Genomic DNA, 25,065 nt, shown 5'->3' with positions numbered 1-25,065 from the left:
CCCCGCACAGGGGGCTTTGGGGGGGGGGGGGGGGGGGGGGGGGGGGGGGATCTAGAAGCAGCTGTTCGGTCACACATTTCACTGGTTTTATCATCAGAAAGTCCTAAAGGCCATTCGTAAAATACACAGTCCCAGGTTTTCATTTCGTAAATGGTCTTGGGGAGCATTCTCTTATTTTACTAGGTTTTCATTTCGTGAATAGCCTGGGAGAGAGGGAGGCAGAGGCACGACTCTAGAGCTGGAGTCTATGAGACCTGCAACGCTCACATGTGAGCACCAATGAAGTACAGCAGGGGCTTTACTAATACCCAAATGTAAAGATAGTGCTGGAGTCTATGAGACCTGCAACGCTCACATGTGAGCAGTGGCGTCACAAGGGGGTGCGGCTAGGGTTGCCACCTTTCCTTCAAGCAGAACCTGAACACTCTATCGACGCGCGGACATTTTTCTGGGAGAATAAGTCACTGCTTATTCATATGTAAATATCACAGTTGAGACTATTTTCAGAGGGGGGCCAGTAGCCCCTATCTTAATTTTGGTCGCCCCTGTCTGCCTGAAGTCTTGTGTCCGGGTTTCTGCAGTCATGAAACCTGGACACAGCATTCAAAACCTGGACTGTCAGGTGAATCCTGGACAGGTGGCAACCATAGGTGCGGCCCGCACCCGGGTGTCACCGTTGCAGGGGTGACACCAAAATGACTGTCAGTCATTTTGGTGTCACCCCCCTCTAAAAAGTCGAGCACCCGGTCATGGACCGAGAGCCCGACAGTGTCAGGAGAGAGGAGGGGACCCGGCGGCATACCTTATCCCGCCGGGTTAACATCCCCTCCTCTCTCTGACGGCGTCCATCACGTCATCGCACATGAATGAGGTGACGTCACGCGCACCCATGATGACGACACGGCGGGGTGTCACCCGGTCTGGAGACCGGGTGACACCCGACCTCGGGACACCCCTGCTTGTGTGCACCTCAGAAGTACAGCGTGGGATCTACTAATTCCAAATGTAAAGATAGCACGAAGTCTATGACACCTGCAACGCTCACATGTGAGCACCTCGGAAGAACAGCGGGGGATCTACTAATACCCAAATGTAAATAGGCAGATAAAGGAGAACTATGGGGTTAAGGCTTTTCCCAATAGTTCTCCTTAGGGTAACGGGAGGACACAAACTAGCGTCCTCCCGTCACCCTAGGCTCAGTGTACCGCGAGCTGTAGCTCGCGGTATACTGAGACGCCGCAGTATACCGCGAGCTGCTGCTCACGGTATACTGAGACGCCGCAGGTGAAGCGGATCCCGACAATTGTGCCGGGATCCGCCCAGCTGCGTGACTGACAGCTGGCTCTGCCTATCTAGAGGCAGAGCCAGCTGTACCCGCCCCCTCCCCCGTCCATTCCGCCAGTCTGGCGGATCGGAGCAGGGAGGGGGGAAACCAGCCCCTCCCCTGTCATGGCAGAGAGCCGTGACAGGATTGAGAGGTGAGCGAACGCCGGTATGTGTTCGCTCACCTCCCGACCTACTGAACCGACCTGTCTCATTGTCACTGGTCGGCTAGAACTATGAGGTGAGTGAAAAGCAATCACCTCATACTTCTCCTTTAACAATTGTCTCAATATTGGTTGGAAAGTTATAATAACTTTATAATGAAAAGTATGAGAAGTGAATAATAATAAAATACACTGAGTGGCCAGATTATTATGACCACCCCATCAGTACTTCGTTGGACCGCCTCGTGACTCCACAAGATGACTTAGTTGGGCTGAGCTGTTTTGCTGATACTCGCTCCATGGCTCCGAGCGCCAACAATCATCCCACGTTCAAAGGCTGTTAAATCGCGTTGTTTCCCCGAATCTTCAGAAATCACTTCTACTGTCGTGGTTAACAACCTGCTTCCCTATTTATAATGGTCTGGCCCTCTAGCAACTTCAGCGCCAAATTATAGCTAATTTGCCTGCAAACGTCAGGTGGTCATAATAATCTGGCCACTCAGTGTATATATATATGAGAGTAACAAACAGATACAATCCATATTCCCTGATTCGGAATGTTCCAGACAATGGGGGGTCATTGTATGCAGAGATGTGTGTGCGTATGTGCGTGCGTGTGTGCGTAGCAGCATGCCATATTCTACTTTCAGTTGAACAGAAATAAAAGTCGATGTATAAAAGAAATGGAACATTCCCTTAGTTAATGTGCGTCTGATGAGCGCTCCCGGGAGGAGGAGGACGTTGTATTCTCAGGGAAGCTCAAGGCTACATTGACATGCTCCGTCCTTGCATGCCGAGCAGAATTTCAAGGCTGTTCGCTTGGATTGCTCCTCGTAAACAGAGCGAAAAGTTCATGAGAAAGACAATAAATGTTTTTATTCTAAATGTGGAATTCTGAACTGCAATTGTAACGTTTCACTGAAATAAGAATTGCTGTACCGTATTGCCATACAATGAGAAATGACAAATAGGATGGAGACTGCCAGTAGCATAAACACAGCAGAGCCCCCCCCCCACACCCCTTCCATGAACCCCTCTCCCTCTAACATAATTGTATAACCTGCCAGCAGATTGTTTTCCCCCTCTTCCTGTAACAGGTGACAACAGATCTTCACCAAGGATAAAATATGTATTTGTAAAGCTAAATCATGCTGTTTTATCCCCTCCACATACACCTTCACCCCAACGCGTTTCACTACTATATTGGCTTACGCCTAGAGCTGATATGGTGAAACGCGTTGGTGGGGGAGGTGTATGCGGAGTGGATTTACAAATACATATTTTATCCTCAGTGAAGATCTGTGGAGTCTGCATTTCTTGGAACTGTGTTGTTTTTTTTGCCTGCACCCGGATATACAGTAGTGGATGTGAATCCGGTCTTAGAATGTGAACGGGGGTTGGTGTGGATTACAAGGGTGACAACAGTGTTGGTTCTGCAGTGAAATCATATATCAGCGGTGTCACCCGGTGATCTTAGATGGACGGCTCTGTATATGACCTGAGGGTTTATATGACAAATACATTTTGTTTAAAGCCAGCTGACACTTTTGAAGCAGTTACAGGAAGAGTTTCTCTCTTTTTCTTTCTATTGGTAAAAAAGTTTGAACCATGTGACTAAAAGCTGACCATTATAGGCACCCCCAGAGGTGTTATATGCTTGGTCTGCATGAGGGACGAGTTCAGCTTCAAACTGAACCTGAGCAGAACCTGAGCTCCTATGAAGCTAGCCGGGAGCTACATGGGGCCACCTGCCCAATCAGCTGCGGGCCGGGGCATTCCCCACCTCGTAAATGTACAATCAGTCACTGATGATAGGGGGGAGGAGTAGGGGCATCTGAGCTTCTAAGTCACTGCTGGGAGGGGGAGTAAGGGAAGCTGAGCTTCTATGTCACTGCCGGGAGGGGGAGTAGGGGAAGCTGAGCTTCTATGTCACTGCCGGGAGGGGGAGTAGGGGAAGCTGAGCTTCTAAGTCACTGCTGGGAGGGGGAGTAAGGGAAGCTGAGCTTCTAAGTCACTGCTGGGAGGAGGAGTAGGGGAAGCTGAGCTTCTAAGTCACTGCCAGGAGGGGGGAGTAGGGGAAGCAGAGCTTCTAAGTCCCTGCCGGGAGGGGGAGTAAGGGAAGCTGAGCTTCTAAGTCACTGCCGGGAGGGGGAGTACGGGAAGCTGAGCTTCTAAGTCACTGCTTGGAGGGGGAGTAGGGGAAGCTGTTTAGCATGGGGGAATAGAAGGATTTCTCTCACTCAGCCTGCGGGTCTGAACAAGGGCAGTCTACAAGTGTATGGCTTGCATTAGGTTCCCATTTATCTGGCTGTTATTTTGATTGGAAGGAAATAATCACCCAGAACAGAAATCAGAGAAAGCCAGGGAATCAGCGGGGACAACCTCCATGCTGCCCGTATCCTGTAGAAGGCCAACAAGCGGAAAGGAGATGTTCTCTTTCCCCATGAAACTGGGACGCCCCCATGGAAACAGATGGAGATGTATTTGGAGGAGATTGATAAAAATGGTCCCATTTCATAGAACAAAAGCCAACTTGGAAAACGCGTCATTATGAATATAAGATTGAGAGCCCCATTGTCAGCTGCACCGGCTCTGAACTTACAAGGAAGATATTTTACTTGGAATGTTCTGATATCATATGTGGCAACCTGAACAAATCTAACTTTTATTGTATGTGAGGGCGAGGAACACCGAAAATGGAGCCAGAGGACAATCCTTGGCTTTACTCCTCTTTTGAGTCACAGGAGTAGATTTATTCATGTCCTCCTGTGAACCAAGGTCAGCATATAGCGGCTGCTGCACTCTATAGGCTGATAGCGCAGAGCCGTGCTATAGTTGGGAAGGATCCCAACAATATTTTCGGGATCCGCCCAGATGCCTGATTGACAGCTGGCTCTTCCTCTCTAGATCCAGAGCCAGCTGTGCCCGTCCCCTCCCCTGTCTGTCCCTCCAATGAGGGCTGGAGGAGCAGAGAGGGGAGGGGGGAATCCCTGCAGGGAGCGGCGACTGACAGCCATTGCCCTCTGCCGGGAGAAGCCGTGAGCTAAGTGGTCACTAGTCACATGACCTCTCAGCTCTAGGTATGTAGAGACTCTTGAGTATCAAGGAGATTATATTTTACTATCCCAGTGCTTCTGCTTTAAGGACTCCATTTTAAAGGAGTTTCTTGGAAAAATGATACAGATGACTTGTAGAGTTACTGAAAGGTCCACTTTAAGAAGAGGAAAAAGAGCTAATTGACAGCTAAGCCGAACTCCGGGGCAGGTATAAACGACACAGAATTCTGCAGTTCTGTATACATTGTTACATTGTTAAATGTATTTTTGTTATATTCAAGCAGTAGGTACCTGAATTTGACCTGCTATCAGCCTCTTGCAGCCCCTGTACAGCAGAGCTGAGAGACGGGGAGGGAGAAGCAGCACAAGGAGCCAATAAGGAGTACTACAGTGCCAGGAGCCTGCTGGTAGGAGGAGAGAGAGCTTCAACAGGAAACCATCCGCAATAGTAATATGTGTATAGATTTACTTCTTCTCCTCTTCTATGAATGTATCTGCCCATTGCGGTGCTGGGTCCTCCTCGCCTCCCACTAATGAAAGCCATACATTACCAAAACATTTTTATTTATTTAAGGCTCAGGCAACCAGCGCGTGTAAGATGCGTCCGCCGCGAGAACGCATTTAATATTTATAACCTATATTCGTCCCAGCCAGGATGCCGGGATACAACTACTTGTCATCGCCAGGATGTGTCCCATCAGAGCCGTCTTCTGATGCAGGGAATAAAAACCTCGAAGCCGACTGGATGAAAGGCTTAAAGTGGCTTAATGTGCGCAATAATAAAATCCTGACATCTCCCAATATATTGCAAGTGTAGCGTTTCCTTGGTGAGCTTATACTGTATATTCAGCCAAAACACAAACACATCTATCATCATTTTAGCTCCTTTCAGTTGTGGAAGAAAATATCTGAGTGATGCATTTATTAAAACCACCGGTCTACCAGAGCAATGAATGGGATGCTTGCACTTGGTTTTTGGTGACTCGGTCAGATCTTCTTGCCCTACCAATGGTGACTCGGTCAGATCTTCTTGCCCTACCAATGGTGACTTGGTCAGATCTTCTTTCCCAACCAATGGTGACTTGGTCAGATCTTCTTGCCCAACCAATGGTGACTTGGTCAGATCTTCTTGCCAAACCAATGGTGACTTGGTCAGATCTTCTTGCCAAACCAATGGTGACTTGGTCAGATCTTCTTGCCCTACCAATGGTGACTTGGTCAGATCTTCTTGCCTAACTACTTGTTTGCCCTGACAGCACCCAACTAGCGGATCTAGGGAAACTTAGAGACATGGGATCATAACTCGGCCAAGCCACATGGGAATTCTGTGGTTGTAAGTCATCAGAAGATGGCCACATTGATATCACGTAAACTTACAAGGTATTGAAATCTAAGGAGCAGTGCTGAGAGTCCTGTATTAAGACTGCTGCTGATAAGCTAGATCATCCAGTACCCAAGTAGCCAGTGTTTGTCCAAGTTTGCTGGGAGGTAACAGAAATGCATAGCTGGGCTTTGCCCAAATGCTGCATCCAATGTTTCACGCCAGCAAGCTTGCTATTAGACCAGGTCAGGGCCACGTGCCCAGGGGCGTATCTGCCGCGAGGCAAACAAGGCGTTTGCCAGGAGCGGCAGATTCCCTGAGAGCGGCAATTGCTGTGGTTCTCTCCCCTTGATAAATTGTATTTATCAAGGGAAGAGAACCGGAGGCTATCGTAGCGGCGGGGACGAGGCCGGCCGGCGGGTTGTCTTGCTTAGGGCAGCAGCATTTGTAAATACACCACTGCAAATGCCAAGTGTCGTCTTTGAACACCCGTCTGTACAGTACCTTACTGCAAAAAGAGGCTAAAGATCCAAGCTGACCCTGAGCCAAGGACACAGCAAATAATAGGCAACCCCAGAGGTCTAGTTAAGATGCCGTGTTTCTGCCACCATTCCTGATAATTGTTTTAGAAGGTAGTGACCTCCTTTAGAAACATCAATACGTGTTGTTATTGTTCTGTAAAGTTCCTGAAAACCTGGAGGCAGAGAGCGTGAACAATGAGGTTAAGCTGCACTTGTGTTCCAGTAACCTTACACAGTGAACATTAGCTGAAACAACAGCCATGGCTCATCAAGATGCAAGAGACATTTCACCAATAAAGACCATAAGTGAAATAAAGATCTCAGGAGAAACCGCTCCGTGATCAGTTAAGCTCATCTCTTCTCTCTATTATATCCCAGCACAGCTTGTGTGCGGTCCCACATTTGGGAATCCAACCTGATCTGTGCTCACAAAGGCTCACTATTTGAATGGAAGCACGGTTATATTTGTGTTATGGTTGAAATATATTTTTCAAGCAGAACTCCAGGCTCAGGGCCTGGGCAAAGTCATTGAGCTGGTGAACTGGAACTCACAGAGAAATAATGCCTGTGATCAGGACCGTATTTATTCTCTCTGCTGGCTCTCCTGTGACAGCTGAGAGGGGACGCCTGCGAGTGCAGCTCTACCCACTCCCTGTTTACACGGAGCAGAGCAAAAACGGATGTTCTCCGCTCTGCTCCCTGCTCTCCATCCTGAGGATCTCCAGAGAGAGGCGGCCAGCGAGGAGAGAGGTACTCGGCGGGGAGGGGAGTCGGGGGGGAGACAGACCTGCAGTCTTATTACAAGTGATCTTGTAAATGAACGAGCAGCATCCCTGCTCTACATTTAGTCCTGCTTGCCCAAAGCAGGACTAAATGTAGAAAACAACTACCCGCCCCCCTGCTCTCTGCCGCCCCGAGGCCCCGCCTCATTGACCTTGTGGGAAATCCGGCTCTTCTTGTAATATGTCAAGAATGTACTCATGCAGATTTGTGGAGTTGCTAGAAGCTCCCTGAGAGTGGTATGGAGCTTAGAGGACACTCAACAGTACTGGTACTGTAGCAGCTAAAAAATTCCAAATATCGGTTCTCCCAAGAGCACCTTCTGTTTGTTGGTTATGTGTTGAGATGACAAACAGAAAAAGAACACAGCGCTCTCTTGGGAATGTGGGGTCTGTGTAGGTGCAAATGATCTGGATTGCTGCTCTAAGAACAGGGGGAGAAACCTGTGGACTAGGAAAAAAGAAGGGGGAAAATTAGAGCGCAAATCCTGGGAATGTGGGGGGTATAGGGACAGCCAGTGTCTATGTGTGATGGGTGGAAAAACAAAAATTAATCAAATCACAAAAGGTGAAGGACTTACTTGTGGAGCCGAGGTCCTGTCATGGAGGGCCCTTTTGGAGTGTTGGCAGTGCGAGATGTATTCGGTGTCTCCCAGCAAGTGGAGGGATGGATGAAGGAGGAATCAATGTGGACTGAATGCTGTATGTGCCCGGGGACTGGTGAAGAAGCTGCCTATGGTCTTGATGGCAGTGTTCTTAGGACGTGACGGAGTGAAAGGGACCGAGGGCTGGGAGAGGACGTGCACGGAACAGTGGTAAAGGCTCCCTATACCTGTCCCTATACCCCCCACATTCCCAGGATTTGCGCTCTAATTTTCCCCCTTCTTTTTTCCATGTGTTGAGATGAGGCTCTGAGATCTGGAGGAATGCTGAATTAAGTTTTATTAGCTTAGAAGAATATTACATCTGAATACAGCATTGTGCAGGAAACATATATATAGGGAACCTTCCTGTGAATCATCGATAAGCATGCATATAGAAACTAACATTGCACTACAGCACCCTCTACAGCTCCAAATACATAACAGTATATGCTGTTGCATTTCCAAAAGTGGGCAGTGGCGTAACAATAGCCATAGCAGCCCACATGGCTTTTATGGGGCCTGGGGTAGCAAGGGGCCCCATAAGGGGGACTGATTAGGAAAACGAAACGGTGAGATTTCCAGTATAGAAGAGCTGCAGTTAGACCCGGCAGTATAAGGAGAGCTGATGTCCTCAATTACACTGCAGGCTCCATAGACTTGCATTGTATATGAGGATGCCAAGGGTGGAGAGGGAGAGAGGGGAGCGCCAACTTCTGGGTGAGCGGGGATCAGGTAATGAGCTTTTTTCCTGCATAAACGAGGGAGCGAGTGACGAGGATCATGGGGACGGCTTCCCTGCTAATCGGGAAGCCGGGTGGCGAGTCTTTACACGCTGCCCGGCTAATCAGGAAGCCAGTTGGCGAGTCATTACACTCTGCCTGGCTTCCTTAATGGGACGTCCGGTATCGGTATTCGATTTCGGCGAGTACTGGGAAAAAAATATCGGTACTCGATACCGACAAACCGATATTGGTGCATCCCTAGTATCTACAGTTATAATTACTTAGGGATCATATGGGAATATTTCAATCTGGTTGCTCAGAATAATCTACCAGCTGCAGAGGGGACGTGGCACGACTGCTTGCGGCGGCTCTAATTGTGCGTGCTGCAGTCCTACGAAACATCAATGGGTCCGATCTGTCCGCTGGCAGATGACACGCTCGTAGCTATGTGACGGGGACGTGATTTCGGGTCAGTGGATTGAGTGGCGTGTTAAAATTTGACACGATCATTTCACAACCATTATTACTCCCATAGAGTTTCGCTTGTGCGTGCGGGGTCGGTGCGCGGCTGCACGCACATGGACAGCTGGCACAGAATTCAGTGTCTAATGAGCAATTATCGGTGAGCCAGAGACACCGACAACACAGAGCATGACATTTCTATGGACGCTTGTGGATCAGAAGATTAGTTTCTGGACGTTCTCGGCCCTCGAAATGGCCGATGATCAAATGGAGCGTGAAATCTCTTCTCTTGCATTGCAGGTTGGATTCATGTCTGTGAAGTAGGCCGTGTGCCAAAGATACTTGTTCATGCTAAGTGCATGCGTGCTATGTAACGTGTCATGTAACACTTCCAGGTATTTATTACACAATAGTCCCCCTGAGCAGGGGCGTCCCTAGATATCTTGTTCAGGGGGATTGTGTTGGGGTGGGATGGTTAGCTGCTCTTGGTGCATGTTGTTTGAGGTGGATGTGTTTGGGGTAGCGGCGGCTTATGGTGCGTGGCATCCAGCCCAACTTACTGACATCACTGATTGCCAGGAGCTGGGCTGGACACCAATCAGAGCATCCCCCCTCACCTTCTGGCAATCAGTGACATCAGTGCGCTGGGTGAGAGCTTTTAGCAACCTGGGACGGTCTCAGTGGCGTCACAAGGGGTGTGCGGGGGGTGCCACCATTGGAGGGGTGGCACCCCTCCAGTCATTTTGGTGACACCCCCTCCTATATGAAAAGTCAGGCACTTGGTCACGGATCATCTCAGCCTAGGCAAAGTCAGGGGATGGCTTTTCTAATGATAAAAGGTACGAGCTTTATGAAAATAAATATACTGTCGCTCTATATAGTTTGCAATCTAATTATGCTGATTTGTAACGCAACCGAAACTTTAATTCACACCTCGCCAGATTTACGGCTGCCAATAACATGATTGGAATGCCGCTGATATAGATTACTTGCGCGCAGCTGTGCATATGCCTTGAAATCCGTTTAAGTGGCCTGCTCCGATGTGTCATAATGCAGGCACTGTGAAATTATGGAAATGGAACTTTGTTAACGCCGGCTCAATGACAATATGTAAATTGCGCGGTCTGCGGCGGGGCGCTCTCTCCCCGGGGCCTATTATTTACAGCCAGCGCGAGCTTGTGGGCCCTAATGTATGCAAATATAACTAAGTCAGCAAGCTGGCGGCCATTTACTGACGCTTCTCCGTATAGAAAGACTGATTATATCTATATACATAATGGGAGATTGATGTCTCAGGATGGGAATTGAATGTGTGGTGTCGTGTCTTACGGCGGATGTACAGGCCCGCATTAGACTATTAGAGGACAAGAATAGAACGGCCATTCTGCTGCTCGGATTGGAGTTATAGGAGAACTCCGGGCAAAACACAAAATCATGCCATCAACATTTACAGTGAATTGCGCGGCCACCAGACGACACACAGTGGCACATCATCACGATTGCTTAAGGAAAATAATTATATAAATTCTCACTTCACATTAATATGAATATTAACCATGACCGTGAATTGTGTGATATTTTTTACAACTGTGTAACAGCACACTTAGTAAGGTAAGAACCAGTGGCAGGGTCCCTTTAAAAACTGCTGTTAAGTTAGGGTTAAATGACAGGTTCACTTTAAATTAAGAATTAAGAATCAATGATAGAGTCAGTGATACCATTGTTAGTAAAGAATCATTGACATCTCGGGCCTGAAGACCGCAGGATATAGGTATAGGGAAAGGGAGGCTGGAATCAATGATAGCGTCACTTTAAGCCTTGCCGTTAAAGTGAGAATCAATGATAGTGTCACTTTAAGCACCATTGGTATTACAGAATGATTGACATCTCGGGCCTGAAGACCGCAGGATAAAGGGAAGGGGAGGCTGGGACTGGGAGCCCTTTAATGACCGCTGTTAGTAAAGTAAGAATCAATGATAGCCTCACTTTAAGACTTGCCATTAAAATGAGAATCAATGATAGGGTCACTTTAAGCACCATTGTTAGTAAAGAATCATTGACATCTCGGGCCTGTAGGCCGCAGGATAAAGGTATAGAGAAGGGGAGGCTGGAAGCCCTTCAATGGCCGCTGTCGTTAAAGCCATGCCGTTAAATTGAGAATCAATGATAGGGTCACTTTAAGCACCATTGTTAGTAAAGAATCATTGACATCTCAGACCTGATTGCTGCAGCATAAAGGTATAGGGAAGGGGAGGCTGGTACACCCTTAAGGACCACTGTTAGTAAAGGAAGAATCAATGATAGCGTCACTTTAAGAGCGTCCATTAAAGGCCAATACAATATGGTCTGAGGCAGAATTACAGGGCCCCGAGCCGTCAGTAACAGTCTCTTACTTCCATCCACCATTCATATCCAGATATCAGCCTGTGTTCCATCTGGCTCGGCTCATTCCCACGCCATCGTTAATCGATTAATTAAACAGTTGCCTGGTTACATAATTGCGGTAAGTAGTTTAATTTTTTAATGCATGATAACATTTAGTCGATTTGCACAGCGTGATTGTGCTATTCCAGGTGCCTCGTGCAGGAAAACGCGCCATTACCCTTTCCATCCCCTGGAAACTCATCAACCGAGCGACCGAAAGCTGCGTCCAGGAACCGCTGCTAGCGCCATTACGCCTCCGCTTAATCACCCGCTTGTTGGGTTCTGTTTACTTATTTTCCATTGCGTGCTTTTATTAACAATAAACACCAAATATGTATCTGCTTCTTCATCACAGCCGTACCTGGAGCAGTAATTACATGCAAAATTAAAGAACCCGTTGCGTCTAATTTCATAACACTGGCAACAAAATGTATTCTCCTTGGCTGCTGTGAGTTACTGCACATTGGAGGGGGCTATCTGCCTTCTGGAAATAATGATACTGTGCTCTCTGGAGTTCCATCATTCCAGGACTTCACTGCTCCGTTCTAAGTTTGGGTAGATACACAGCGTAGAATCATGTGACAAGAGACTGCAGCACTCAAAAGGATGCAGAAAGCCTGCTGAAACATAATGCAAACACGCTGAAACATGTTGTAGTGGCCCAGATAGAAAGGATAACTTGCTACAAACTTGTGGTGGGGTGAAATTGTAATTTTGTTAACTTGCTGCACATATTCCTGGCAAGTTGTAGACTTGCAGAACACTCGCAGCACAAGTTCTAGTTGACACTTTTTGAATTTGTAGCAAATTTGCTTGGCAAGTCTACAGCAAGAGTCCTGCAGGTCTTAGCAAGAGCTTTGCAAGCTCGCTGGTCTGGAGACTTGCAATGCAGACTTGCTGTAATTGTGCAACAAAATTGTGAAGCTCGGCAAGTCTGCAATAGTTTAGCAAGTCATTTTCAAACTTGCAGCACAATGTCTTGCTATCTGGGGGATTACATAAATGTAACAAACCTGCAACTCAGACTTTCTTCTCATGAGAGACAGTTGGCATGCAGCATGCTCTTCTTCTTTCTGCCTTTCTTGATGCTGTTCTCCTTTATTACCCAGTCACAGCCTTCTTTGGTGGTCTTATTTTGGGTGGAGTGCCTGCACCCTCTGCTCTGCATGCAGTACATGCTACTTGCGATGTTAGTAAAATTTACATTCTGCCACGAATCAGTGTCTGAGCGAGAGATCCCTGTCAGTGCTGAGCCTGTGACCTTCTGCCTGTCTGCCTGTCTGTCACCTGTCCTTATTTGCTGTCTGGTTCTGAGACTACATCTCTCTGTGACCTGTCCTGATCTCTTGCCTGGTTCGGAGACTATTACTGTCTGTCACCTGTTATGATCTCCTGCCTGGTTATGTGACTACATCTGTCTGTCACCAGTAATGATCTGCCTGGTTCAGAGACTATACAATACCTGTCTGTCGCCTGTTCTGATCTCCTGCCTGATTCTGAGACCACATCTGTCCGTCACCTGTTCTGATCTCCTGCCTGGTTTGGAGACTACATCTGTCTGTGACCTGTCCTGATCTCCTGCCTGGTTCTGAGACCACATCTGTCTGTGACCTGTCCTGATCTCCTGCCTGGTTCTGAGACTACATCTGTCTGTGACCTGTCCTGATCTCCTGCCTGGTTATGAGACTACATCTGTCCATCCCCTGCTCTGATCTCCTGCCTGGTTCTGAGACCACATCTGTCTGTGACCTGTTCTGATCTCCTGCCTGGTTCTGAGACTACATCTGTCTGTCACCTGTCCTGATCTCCTGCCTGGTTCTGAGACCACATCTGTCTGTGACCTGTCCTGATCTCCTGCCTGGTTCTGAGACTACATCTGTCTGTGACCTGTCCTGATCTCCTGCCTGGTTATGAGACTACATCTGTCCATCCCCTGCTCTGATCTCCTGCCTGGTTCTGAGACCACATCTGTCTGTGACCTGTCCTGATCTCCTGCCTGGTTCTGAGACTACATCTGTCCATCCCCTGTTCTGATCTCCGGCCTGGTTCTGAGACTACATCTGTCCATCCCCTGTTCTGATCTCCGGCCTGGTTCTGAGACTACATCTGTCCATCCCCTGTTCTGATCTCCGGCCTGGTTCTGAGACTACATCTGTCCATCCCCTGTTCTGATCTCCGGCCTGGTTCTGAGACTACATCTGTCCATCCCCTGTTCTGATCTCCGGCCTGGTTCTGAGACTACATCTGTCCATCCCCTGTTCTGATCTCCGGCCTGGTTCTGAGACTACATCTGTCCATCCCCTGTTCTGATCTCCGGCCTGGTTCTGAGACTACATCTGTCCATCCCCTGTTCTGATCTCCGGCCTGGTTCTGAGACTACATCTGTCCATCCCCTGTTCTGATCTCCGGCCTGGTTCTGAGACTACATCTGTCCATCCCCTGTTCTGATCTCCGGCCTGGTTCTGAGACTACATCTGTCCATCCCCTGTTCTGATCTCCGGCCTGGTTCTGAGACTACATCTGTCCATCCCCTGTTCTGATCTCCGGCCTGGTTCTGAGACTACATCTGTCCATCCCCTGTTCTGATCTCCGGCCTGGTTCTGAGACTACATCTGTCCATCCCCTGTTCTGATCTCCGGCCTGGTTCTGAGACTACATCTGTCCATCCCCTGTTCTGATCTCCGGCCTGGTTCTGAGACTACATCTGTCCATCCCCTGTTCTGATCTCCGGCCTGGTTCTGAGACTACATCTGTCCATCCCCTGTTCTGATCTCCGGCCTGGTTCTGAGACTACATCTGTCCATCCCCTGTTCTGATCTCCGGCCTGGTTCTGAGACTACATCTGTCCATCCCCTGTTCTGATCTCCGGCCTGGTTCTGAGACTACATCTGTCCATCCCCTGTTCTGATCTCCGGCCTGGTTCTGAGACTACATCTGTCTCTCGCCAGTCCTGATCTCCTGCCTGGTTCTGAGATTACATCTGTCTGTCACCTGTCCTGATCTCCTGCCTGGTTCTGAGATTACATCTGTCTGTCACCTGTTCTGATCCCAAGGTAAGCAAGCAGGGAGGTTCTATATAACTGGTTCAGAGCACAAGTGAAGAGCAATCACTAAGTTTCCGTGCCACAGTGGGACCCCATTCCTTATGCTGGTGTCTCTGAGGATTACCAATATCCTCCACAATAAAGTTTAGATCAAGGTGCATTGTGGGAATGAATTTTAGTACGGCTCAGATGTTTTCTGGAGAGCCTTAGCAACTCAGCAATCGAACTGCTTTTTAAATTGGACACCTGAAAGGTTGGATAAGCATAGGAGGATGTAGTTAAACCTTCACATATTTTGGAGGCAATTTTGTCAAATCAAAGAGTAGACAATAAATATTACATAGCAATGTTTTTATTTCTTGGTGATATATCAGTGTAGAGTGGTACAGACTTGTACTGGAAAGAGCCAAGCATTTCCACAGACAATACATGTTCATGTACAAAGCACCTGTTATAATGAGCACAAGTCTTGCACAAATTCTGGTTTATTTTGAGGTCAGCCCAGTCCAGCCCAATACTGATATTGTTAGTTTGCTTAGAAGGATGCAATGGTTTCTTTTATCTCACTGGGATGCTAGTGGTGAAATGACTATGTCTATGTGGTCAATGGTACCATGCTCCCACCAATACACCTATATAATTAAGGATGAGAAAAACTGAGAGTTTCCATTTGCCCGAAGTTTGAAGCAACATTAAAGTGGCTTGGTTGGTTTTTAAAGGTGCAGTAGGATTTCAATGGCTCCTGAGGGTCACAGAAGCTCCTCTCATTAACTTCATAAAAATTGAAAGCAACAATATACAAATAATGATTAAAAACCAACTAAAAATTGCAAAAAAAAAGGCAACACAAATACAAATACATTGACACAAATCGAAACGGTCCTAAATAATCACTCATCCCAAGAAAAAAACACACACATAATTGCTTAAGCAGCCCAATAAGCAAAATTCAAGGTTCTGATTAGGTGTTATTTCGCCGACAGATAAATACATTTTGTTAACATCAATCTTTAATAATAATACAACATAAATAATTAAGGAAAAGTTATCATTTATCAGTGTTTTGTACTGGAGCAAAGACAAAGCTTTCCCCAGGCACATCAGGGAACGCACATATCGACTTAAAGGTGCCTGGGGCTGATGAAAGACAACACCATAGGATATGCTGCTATCATAAAAAAGAGGCTTCATTCAACCACAAAATGAGGTGTTTGGAGTCTCCCAGGTCAGTTTGTTAGATGATGTGGTTCAATGCTCAGGCTTATCTCACAGCAGAGCTCTGGATGTCATGATCAGACTATAATGATGTCAGGCAGTGTTAAGGACAGATACACAAGCTAGTGCAGGAAATCAGTACCCGGGAGATATAAGCCCTCAGGTGCCCATCTAAAATCAGAGAGGTATCTACAGATAATAGCTATGGAAAGCACTGCCAAATTGTGACCCTTTCCAAAAACTGACACCCATATTGTAGATCAATTTATTATAGTTTCAACTCAAAAATACAAGTCAAACTTGCATCAGAGTTCCTCATTACAGCAGAGTCCACCTTACATCAGAGTTACCAGAGCTCCCACTTACATCAGCGTTCCCCCCTTACATCAGACTCTGTAAGGGGGACTATGATGTAAGGTGAGACACAGTGCCCAGAGTCGTGCCCCCCCCGTATCTGAGAACCCCTTTGCATCAGTGCCCCTTCTTGCATCAGAGTCCTTCCTTACATTAGACGCTGATGTAAAAGGGGACATGGGGGACCCTGACGTAAGGGGGGGCACTGTCCAGGGTCCCCACTTTTGCTCAAAATCACCAGAATCCCCCCTTACATCACAGTCACAAGAGTCCCTCATTGATTCAGTGTCCCCCCTTGCCTCAGAGTCCCTCCTTATATCAGACACTGAACAATGGGGACCCTAATCTAACGGGGGACTTTCCAGAGTTCCCCCTTATATCAGCATCCTCAGAGACCCCCTTTACTTCCGAGTCCTAAAGGGGGACTCTGATGTATGGGGGGAATCTGGTGTAAGGAGGAATTTTGGGGATTCTGGTGTAAGGGGGGTGGTTCTGGTGCCCAGAGCCCCCCATACATCAAACTCTCCAGAGTTCCCCCATTCCCCCACTGTGTTCCTTGCAGATAGGAGCTTACCTGGCAGGGATGGGCAGCTGACTGAGGGGGCGAGCAGCAGGCATATATGCAGAGTTGAATGCTGGGAAGGGCAGGGACTGGGGAGGCAGCATGCCATTGGTTGTTGCTAGGATGCTGGGTGGTCCTAACAACCAACCACCAGCATGGTCATTCAACCCGCTGTAATCATTTAACTCACTTTCTGTTGGTGATTGGTTGCTAGGACTCCAGTCCTAGCAACTGACTGGCAGCAGCACGGGTTGAATTATGTCAGCGGCAGTGACTAGGGTCCCATTGAAGAAAGAAGCAGCACAATGATGAGCTCATTTATCTGTCACTCTGCTCTCTCTCCTCCTACAGCATGCTCCCTGTTGAACTGATTGGCTCCTTGTACCACTACTTCCTCTAACCCTGCTGTACAGTGACTGCACGAGGCTGATACCAGCTCACATTCAGGTGCTTACACTGCTTGCAAGTAAACAAATGCAAACAATGATGTCTTAATGATGACTGAGCTGCATTAAGTTGCGTCTTTTATATCTGCCTCCGGAATCAAAGATCTCCCTGCACTCCTTACCGAAATGTCAAAAAGACCCGCAAGGACAGGTGGGTGCTTGTAGTGGCCACGGATGGCACCGTGAGAAAATCAGATAAGAAATAACGTCCCCAGCACTCCAAAGGATAATCAAGCAATAGTCCACTTATTGGCACATTGCCATGCAAATGCAAGCGCTTTCGGGGCCTCAAAGGGTCCCCTTCATCAGGCTCAGAATGACACAACAATGAAAGGTTATGCACCTTAAATAGACATCCAACTGTGAGGTTAAAACAGACCCCTCCCATTGCAAAAAAACGTCAGCACAAACCCCATTCCCGCCATTGGTAATTGAAATGTAAATAGCCTGAGGGTAATCAGAGCTATAGAACGGCGCGTAAATGAGAGCGGGCCGTTCGGCCAGGAACTTGAGAGACACGGGCGGTTGCCCTGGCAACAGGACGCCATGCCAGCTCTTGGCTTGGCATTTGAATGGCAATGTGCCAATAAATGGACTATTGCTTTATTATCCTTTGGAGTGCTGGTGACGTTATTCCTTATCTTTTATATCTGCCTGTCACAAAGGCGTAATGTTAGCCATCATCGCTGAACTTCTTTTAGCCCCAAATGGTTATTATTACTATTATTATAATTACACCTTCAATATCTCTTAAGGTAATCAGCAGGTTTTTCACATAAAATATCTCCATTTAAAGCGGGACTCCTGGTAAATATATAAAAACAGAGATCACCATCCAGTCCAGCTTAATATTCTTTCAAATCATTAAATGTATTTTAAAATACTGCTACACAAAGATACACCTAAAATCCAATGTCGTTTTTTCTTCCATTATCCTCTACAGAAGAAACCAGACTGAAAGTGGTGGGTGTGAGCCAGACAGGTGACACAGGAAGCTGCAAGGCTGCAACAGGAAACAATGGTGTCACCTTGCTGCTTATTTAAGTTGTAGTGTTGTGGTTACAGCTGAGCAGAATCCAAAAAGTAAAATAGTGTAATGTGGCCATTGGGTTCTGCTTTAAATAATCTCATCAATGCCACTCGCAGTAGGTTTGCTCTGCCGCAGGTGGACAGGCCGGCTCCGCCTGTCGCGTGCGATGTTGATATCTTTGAACGTGGATAAAGGCCATCGCTGACCTTTTTGAATCACTGAACCATCTGTTTTTTAGTACATAGATGCCAGCTTTCATTATGATTCACATGAAGCTCTGCCCTTTTCAAACGCTGTACTCAGCGAGGAGTCCCTAAAATCACCTCCCAGGGAAATTAAAGGCGTCCAAGTGCATTACGGCCACACGGGTTTCCAGAGCAACGTTTGTCCTTGATGACACATGGTCATCGATATACAGTATATTTAAAACCATGAAGACGCATAATGTCCTGTCCTTTGTGATTTCTTTTTGTGCTTTATTTGTGTTCATCTCTAGAATAGCTTTTCTCAGTCTTTTTAACATGGAGGAACCCTTGAATAACTTTCAAGTCTCAGTGAACCCCGCTAATGACTACTATGTCTCCAGCTCATGGGACATTAGCATGAACGGTAAGCTGATAAATAAGAAATAATAAAAGAACAAGAAGTATGGCAAACTTAGTATATTTGACAACCACCTTATATGACAAAATTCTTTTCAGTAGTAACAACAAAATGAAATAAATAGTAACATGGTCAGAAAAGAAACCCAGACAGTGAAAATTGTATAGTTTGTAAGTGGTCATTTAGGCACCTTTTATGTTGTTCTAAAACAAGCCATATAGACTGAATTTTTCAGAGCAATCTTTCTTGAGTAGCTTATCTGGATGTTGATGGCCCTTTTGGAGACCTTTGTCTATTTTCATCTAGATTAGAGACTAGCTACTGTTTGTGTTCCAAAAAACGAGATTACATTTGGAGTAAACCATTCACAGAGGAGGTCCTGGGAACATGGGTGACTCACAGTTCCAAGGAAACATATAAAAAGTGACAAGAAGGTCAAAAGAAAGCACCAAACCCCTGGCAATTTCACATTTAGGTCCACTCTTTGTCAAGGTGCTTAGGTCAAAAGAAAGCATCAAACCTCTGGTCATTTCACATTGATGTCCACTCTATGTCAAGGTGCTTAGGTCAAAAGAAAACACCAAACCTCTGGTCATTTGACAATGATGTCCACTCTTTGTCAAGGTGCTCTGAAAGAGTCTTTATATTTAATCACCTACCAACACCTTTCCTTTTAGAAAGGAGTTTACAGTTGGTTTCTTTCTCTTGTCGGAAGTTCATGGGGTGCCCAGTGGTCTAGAAGAGTCTGAATGATTCCCATTACAGTTGGTCACAATTGGTTTCCTTCTCTTGTCGGAGGTTCATGGAGTGCCCAGTGGTCTAGAAGAATCTGAATGATTCCCATTACAGTTGGTCACAGTTGGTTTCCTTCTCTTGTCGGAAGTTCATGAAGTGCCCAGTGGTCTAGAAGAATCTGAATGATTCCCATTACAGTTGGTCACAATTGGTTTCCTTCTCTTGTCGGACATTCATGGAGTGCCCAGTGGTCTAGAAGAATCTGAATAATTCCCATTACAGTTGTTCACAGTTGGTTTCCTTCTCTTGTCGGAAGTTCATGGAGTGCCCAGTGGTCTAGAAGAATCTGAATGATTCCCATTAAAGTTGGTCACAATTGGTTTCCTTCTCTTGTCGGAAGTTCATGGAGTGCCCAGTGGTCTAGAAGAATCTGAATGATTCCCTTTACAGTTGGTCACAGTTGGTTTCCTTCTCTTGTCGGAAGTTCATGGAGAGCCCAGTGGTCTAGAAGAGTCTGAATGATTCCCATTTGCTTGGCGAACACTCCTCTTTCCATGACCTTCATTGATGTGGGACACTTCAGTGGAGGCAGCATCAAACCCAGGCTCGGCATGGGCAGCATTGACCACATGTACCTTGTTCCGGCCTTTCTTCCTTAAGAGACAGCTGAAGACTTTCTGGAATCCTTTCCTAAAGTGCTTGGACACTAGAGCATAGACAATGGGATTGAGGCAAGAGTTGGCATAGGCCATGCAGTGGGAAAGAAGGCGGAAGGCGTAGGTGACTTGGTTAAACGGGAAGTCACCGTAAAGATAACACATGACCACCACATGGTGAGGAAGCCAACACAGGCAAAAGAGGACAGTCACAATAATGATCATCTTGGTCACTTTCCTCTTGGCTTTTTTGGACTCCGACATGTCCTCCAAGGGGTCTACAGCAGTCCAAAGATATTTGATGGTTCTGGTGTAAGATAGGCTGACAATAAGCACGGGAATTACATATCCCACGATAAAGGTGCCAGTGTCCATAATTTTACGAGTCCTCTCTTTCCACCCTGGCATGCAGATGTGACTGGTCTCAAAATCCATCAAGTCGTAGTAACTTAAATAAGGTCCAGCAAAGACCACGGATAAGCCCCATATAATGGCCATGGTGGCTACAGCGTTGCAAGGAGTCCTCAATTCCCGGGAACGTAGGGGATATCGGATGGCTAGGTATCTGCAGAACATGAAAAACAGTTGTTTAGTCTTTTTTGCTCATCTAATAACCTTGTTGTAATAATTGACTTCAAGAAGAATTGTATTTTTACCATTTTGATGTGAGTAGGAGATAAATAGTACAAAAAAAGTGTAAGGCAGGGGTGGGCAACTCCGGCCCTTGAGGCAATGCAAGAATGTTAGTTACAGGCATGACACCCATAGGCAGAGGCATATCGGGCTTTGTAGTTAAAGCACATCTGGAATGCCGGAGTTGCCCACCCCTGGTGTAAGGGCTTGTTCAGACCATCAGGTGTGTATTATGGTCTGTATATTGTGCACCAGCTGGTGGGAGTTGTGTATGAGGGGGGTATCAAAAAAACATAAACAGCGGGGGTAAGCAAACCCCGGTCCTCCAGCTGCTGTGGAACTACATATCCCATTAGGCACTGCAAGACTCTGAAGGCCACAGGCATGACTCCCAGAGGCAGATGCATGATGGAATTTGTGGTTTCACCATAACTGGAGGGCCCTAGTTTGCCTACCCTGTACAGTATATGTAAATGTTTCATAACATAACATAGGGAAACAGGTTTTTTGTTCTAAAATTTTGGTACTTTTTTGTTACATAGTAAAAAATAAAACCCCCAGTGGTGATTAAATACCACCAAAATAAAGCTCTATCTGTCCCCAAAAAATGGTATAAAATTAATTTCAGTACAGCGTTGCATGACGGAATAAATGTCAGTCAAAGTACCGCAGCGCTGAACACTGAAAAATGCACTGGCCAGGAAGGGGGTGTAACACCGCGGTCAGCAAGTGGTTAGACTGAAAGTACAATTCGGCTTTAAGGTTCATTGAAGCTCATATGTGATTTTAATGGTTGAGTTTTGATCTACTTGGAATGGAGAGTGAATGGAGGGGAACTAGAGACTTACCGATCCACAGACACCGCTGCCAAAGTGAAGCTGCTGGCATACATGGTCAGGTAGATGAAGAAGTGAACGGCTTTGCACATGAACGCTCCGAAGACCCAGTCCTCCAGGGAGTAGATGGTGGCCTGGAACGGGACGCAGAAGATGATGAAGGACACATCCGCCACGCTGAGGTTCAGGATGAAGAGGTTGGTGGTATTGTGAGTGCGCTGGCCACTTCTCAGAAGCACAGCCAGGACAAGACTGTTCCCCACTGTTCCCAGGAGGAAGATGAGAGAGAAGATAACAGGCACCACCACACTGGCTGGGTTAAAGAGGCTCAGGTCCGACGAGTTCCAGGAGCCCGCCAGGCCAGCAAAGTCATCAGGGTCCGACATGGACACAGCTGGAGGAGCTGGAAGAGAAAAAGCCAAAGAAAGCCTAAAGTGTGACGTCCCTTCTGTTTGGGTTATTGATAAAAATATGGTTAACTCGAGGGTTAGTGTTAGGGTTAATGTTGGAGATAGGGTTAGCATTAGGGCTAGGGTTTGGGTTAATGTTAGGGATAAGTTTAGCATTAGATATTGGAAAATGTCACCAGCACACCAGTTTCTTTACAGCAAATGAGTAGTCATTTATTGACGTATGCTGTCTCTGGTTTTGCAAGCGCTTTTGGGGCCACGCAGGGTCCCCTTTATCAGGCTCATCAGGCTTTCCTAATTTTAGCATTAGGGCTCGTGTCATGGTTATTTTTAGAGATAGAGTTAACATTAGGGCTACTGTTAGGGTTGTTGTTAGGTATAGGGTTAGCATTAGGGCTGGTGTTAGGGTTATTGTTGGTGATATGGTTAACTTGAGGGTTGGTGTTTGAGTTATTGTTAGGGATAGGGTTAACATTTGGGTTAGTGTTAGAGTTAATGTTAGGTATAGGATTAGCATTAGGGCTTGTGTCAGGGTTATTGTTAGGGATAGGGTTAGCTTGATTAATAGTGTTAGGGTTGATGTTTGGGATAGAATTAGCATTAGGGCTACTGTTTGGATTATTGTTAAAGATATGGTTATTGGTTAGCTTGAGGGTTAGTTTTAGGGTTACTGTTAGAGATAGGGTTAGCATTAGGGCTACGGTTTTGGTTAATGTTAGGGATAAGTTCAGCATTAGGGCTCGTGTCACGGTTATTCTTAGAGATAGAGTTAACATTAGGACTAGTGTTAGGGTTATTGTTAGGGATAGGGTTAGCATTAGGGCTAGTGTTAGGGTTATTGATAGGCTTAACATTAGTGCCAGTGTTAGGGTTTTCGTTAGGGATAGTGATAACATTAGAGTTAGTGTTAGGGTTTGTGTTCGGGATAGGGTTAGCTTGAGGGTTAGTGTTAGAGTTAATGTTAGGGATAGGGTTAGCATTAGGGTTAGTGCTAGGACTATTATTGCAGATAGGGATGGCATTAGTGTTAGTTTTAGGGTTATTGTTAAGGTTAGCACAAGGGTTAGTGTTAGGCTTAATGTTTAGGTTAGAGTTAGTATTAGGGTTAGTGTTCAGGTTAGAGTTAACATTAGGGTTAGTGTTAATGCGAGAGAATTGTTAAGGGTATTATTTAGGGATTATTATTAGGGATAATGTTAGGATTAGTGTTAGGGTTTTTCATTAGGGTTAGCTTTGTGGTTAGTCCTTCTCTTCCTCATTATCAGTCATCATGTTTCCAGCTGCCAATGGCCATTTTGTATACAGGACCTGGCCTGCTAAAAAGGAACTTCACTACCCCTCAGAAGCCATTTAGTCCATTGCCTGCTTAAAAAAAAAACCTCCAAAACCAACTTGATTTCACCTTGCCCATTGACTCCAAAACATTGAGCCGAAATGGTAAATATCAACACAACATCCCAAGATTTTGCCAAAATTTTTGGGTGAAATGTAGAGTACCAAATGTACATATCCTAATATCACTGACACCTAAATGATGCTTATAAAATATTTTTCTCTCTCCGGCCTCATAAACTTGTGACGTCTTTTCCATCTCCCCGGAGTGTGATCAGCAGGGGGGAGTTCCTAAGTTCTTTGTTCTGCATTGAAAAGTCTGAGTTATGAAAATATATCCAGGGTCACAGCTCCTTGCCTCTCCCTCCTTAGTGATGCAGAGCATGGGGAGAAAGCAGTGAGCTCTCCGCAGCACATTCTGATGATTACATTGAAGTGTGTGACTGGAGCAATGGGGAGCCGGATTATGGAACCGAGAAATAGCTTCATTTCCATTCCTTCTCAGATTTCTTCTCTGTATATTATGAGTATGGTGTAAGGATCAATTTAAAAAAATACATCTTATTTTTATACAAGGGAATATAATATATTGTTCATAAGTATTCCATCTCTCTCCCTCTCTCCTTCTTCTCTCTCACTCCCTCTTTTCCAACAGTGAGATCTCCCCACCATCATTTCTGACTTTGTTCCTGTCCTGGGAGATTTGGGTGTTCCCGGTGAGCTTCGTGAGTATCAGCTCTTCCTGTTACATTTTCCATATTATAAAATCAATAAAAATCCAGCAGGGATGGCGGGAACTTCCCATAATGGGCACAGCAGGTGTACAGATGCGAAATCTCAGCACAGGGATGGTGGAGACCCCTCTGAATGGGTACAGCAAGTGTCTAGACCCAGGAACTCAGCACAGGGATGGTAGGAGCCCCTCATAATGGGCACAGCAGGTGGACAGACCCAGGAACTCAGCACAGGGATGGTAGGAGCCCCTCATAATGGGCGCAGCAGGTGTACAGACCCGGGAACTTAGCACAGGGATGGTGGAGACCCCTCTGAATGGGTACAGCAAGTGTTTAGACCCAGGACCTCAGCACAGGGATGGTAGGAGCCCCTCATAATGGGCGCAGCAGGTGTACAGACCCGGGAACTTAGCACAGGGATGGTGGAGACCCCTCTGAATGGGTACAGCAAGTGTTTAGACCCAGGACCTCAGCACAGGGATGGTAGGAGCCCCTCATAATGGGCGCAGCAGGTGTACAGACCCGGGAACTCAGCTCAGGGATGGTGGGAGATCCCTTATAATGGGCACAACGGGTGTACAGACCTGGGAATTCAGTGCGTGGATGGTGAGATGTCAATGCAGAGATCTCACCAATAGAGTCCCAGAGAGATAGAAGAAAATGTCTAACTCTCCACCAAAAAAGCACTGAAGTATACTTTTGGGTGGTGTGCCCATTTCAGATAACATTCCAAGTAAAGGAGGGGGGGGGGGTATTGTGTGTTTGATTAGAAGTCTCCTGGGCCAAATCTTCTTACGTTCCTCAGACTTGTACAGCAGCTGACAGCTGTGGAGCGGTGTGGCTCTTTGCAATTCTCAAAGACAATATGTTCTCCCAATCTGGATCTTGTTTATCATCACTCACAGTGTTATCTGTGACACGCGGTATGCTGTGATGACATGACAACCCTAATCACATATCATGGGAGCGTTGTATGTCTGAGCTCAAACACGCAACGAGTGCCGTGACTCCGTGTGGCTGCTCTGAGCAGAGAAATCAACATTTCCAGGAAACTCCGGA

General features: G+C 46.5%; 1 protein-coding gene across 1 annotated transcript in view; it reads right to left on the bottom strand.

Annotated features, from left to right (window-relative positions):
* Positions 1-19,872: 19,872 nt before the first annotated feature.
* LOC108788739 (galanin receptor type 2-like) overlaps positions 19,873-25,065 on the bottom strand; it is a 12,931-nt gene continuing 7,738 nt past the window's right edge. Inside the window, exons 2-3 of the mRNA XM_018558586.1 lie at positions 21,543-21,933; positions 19,873-20,626 (exon numbers count right to left, since the gene is read on the bottom strand). Of these exons, the coding sequence (XP_018414088.1) occupies positions 19,891-20,626; positions 21,543-21,933 (1,127 nt within the window). The 3' untranslated portion in view covers positions 19,873-19,890. The remainder of the gene's footprint in view (positions 20,627-21,542; positions 21,934-25,065) is intronic.

The sequence above is a fragment of the Nanorana parkeri genome, unplaced genomic scaffold, assembly GCF_000935625.1.
Source record: "Nanorana parkeri isolate BGI_ZX_2015 unplaced genomic scaffold, ASM93562v1 scaffold347, whole genome shotgun sequence".
NCBI lineage: Eukaryota > Metazoa > Chordata > Amphibia > Anura > Dicroglossidae > Nanorana > Nanorana parkeri.
This window is presented reverse-complemented; position numbering and strand designations above follow the sequence as displayed.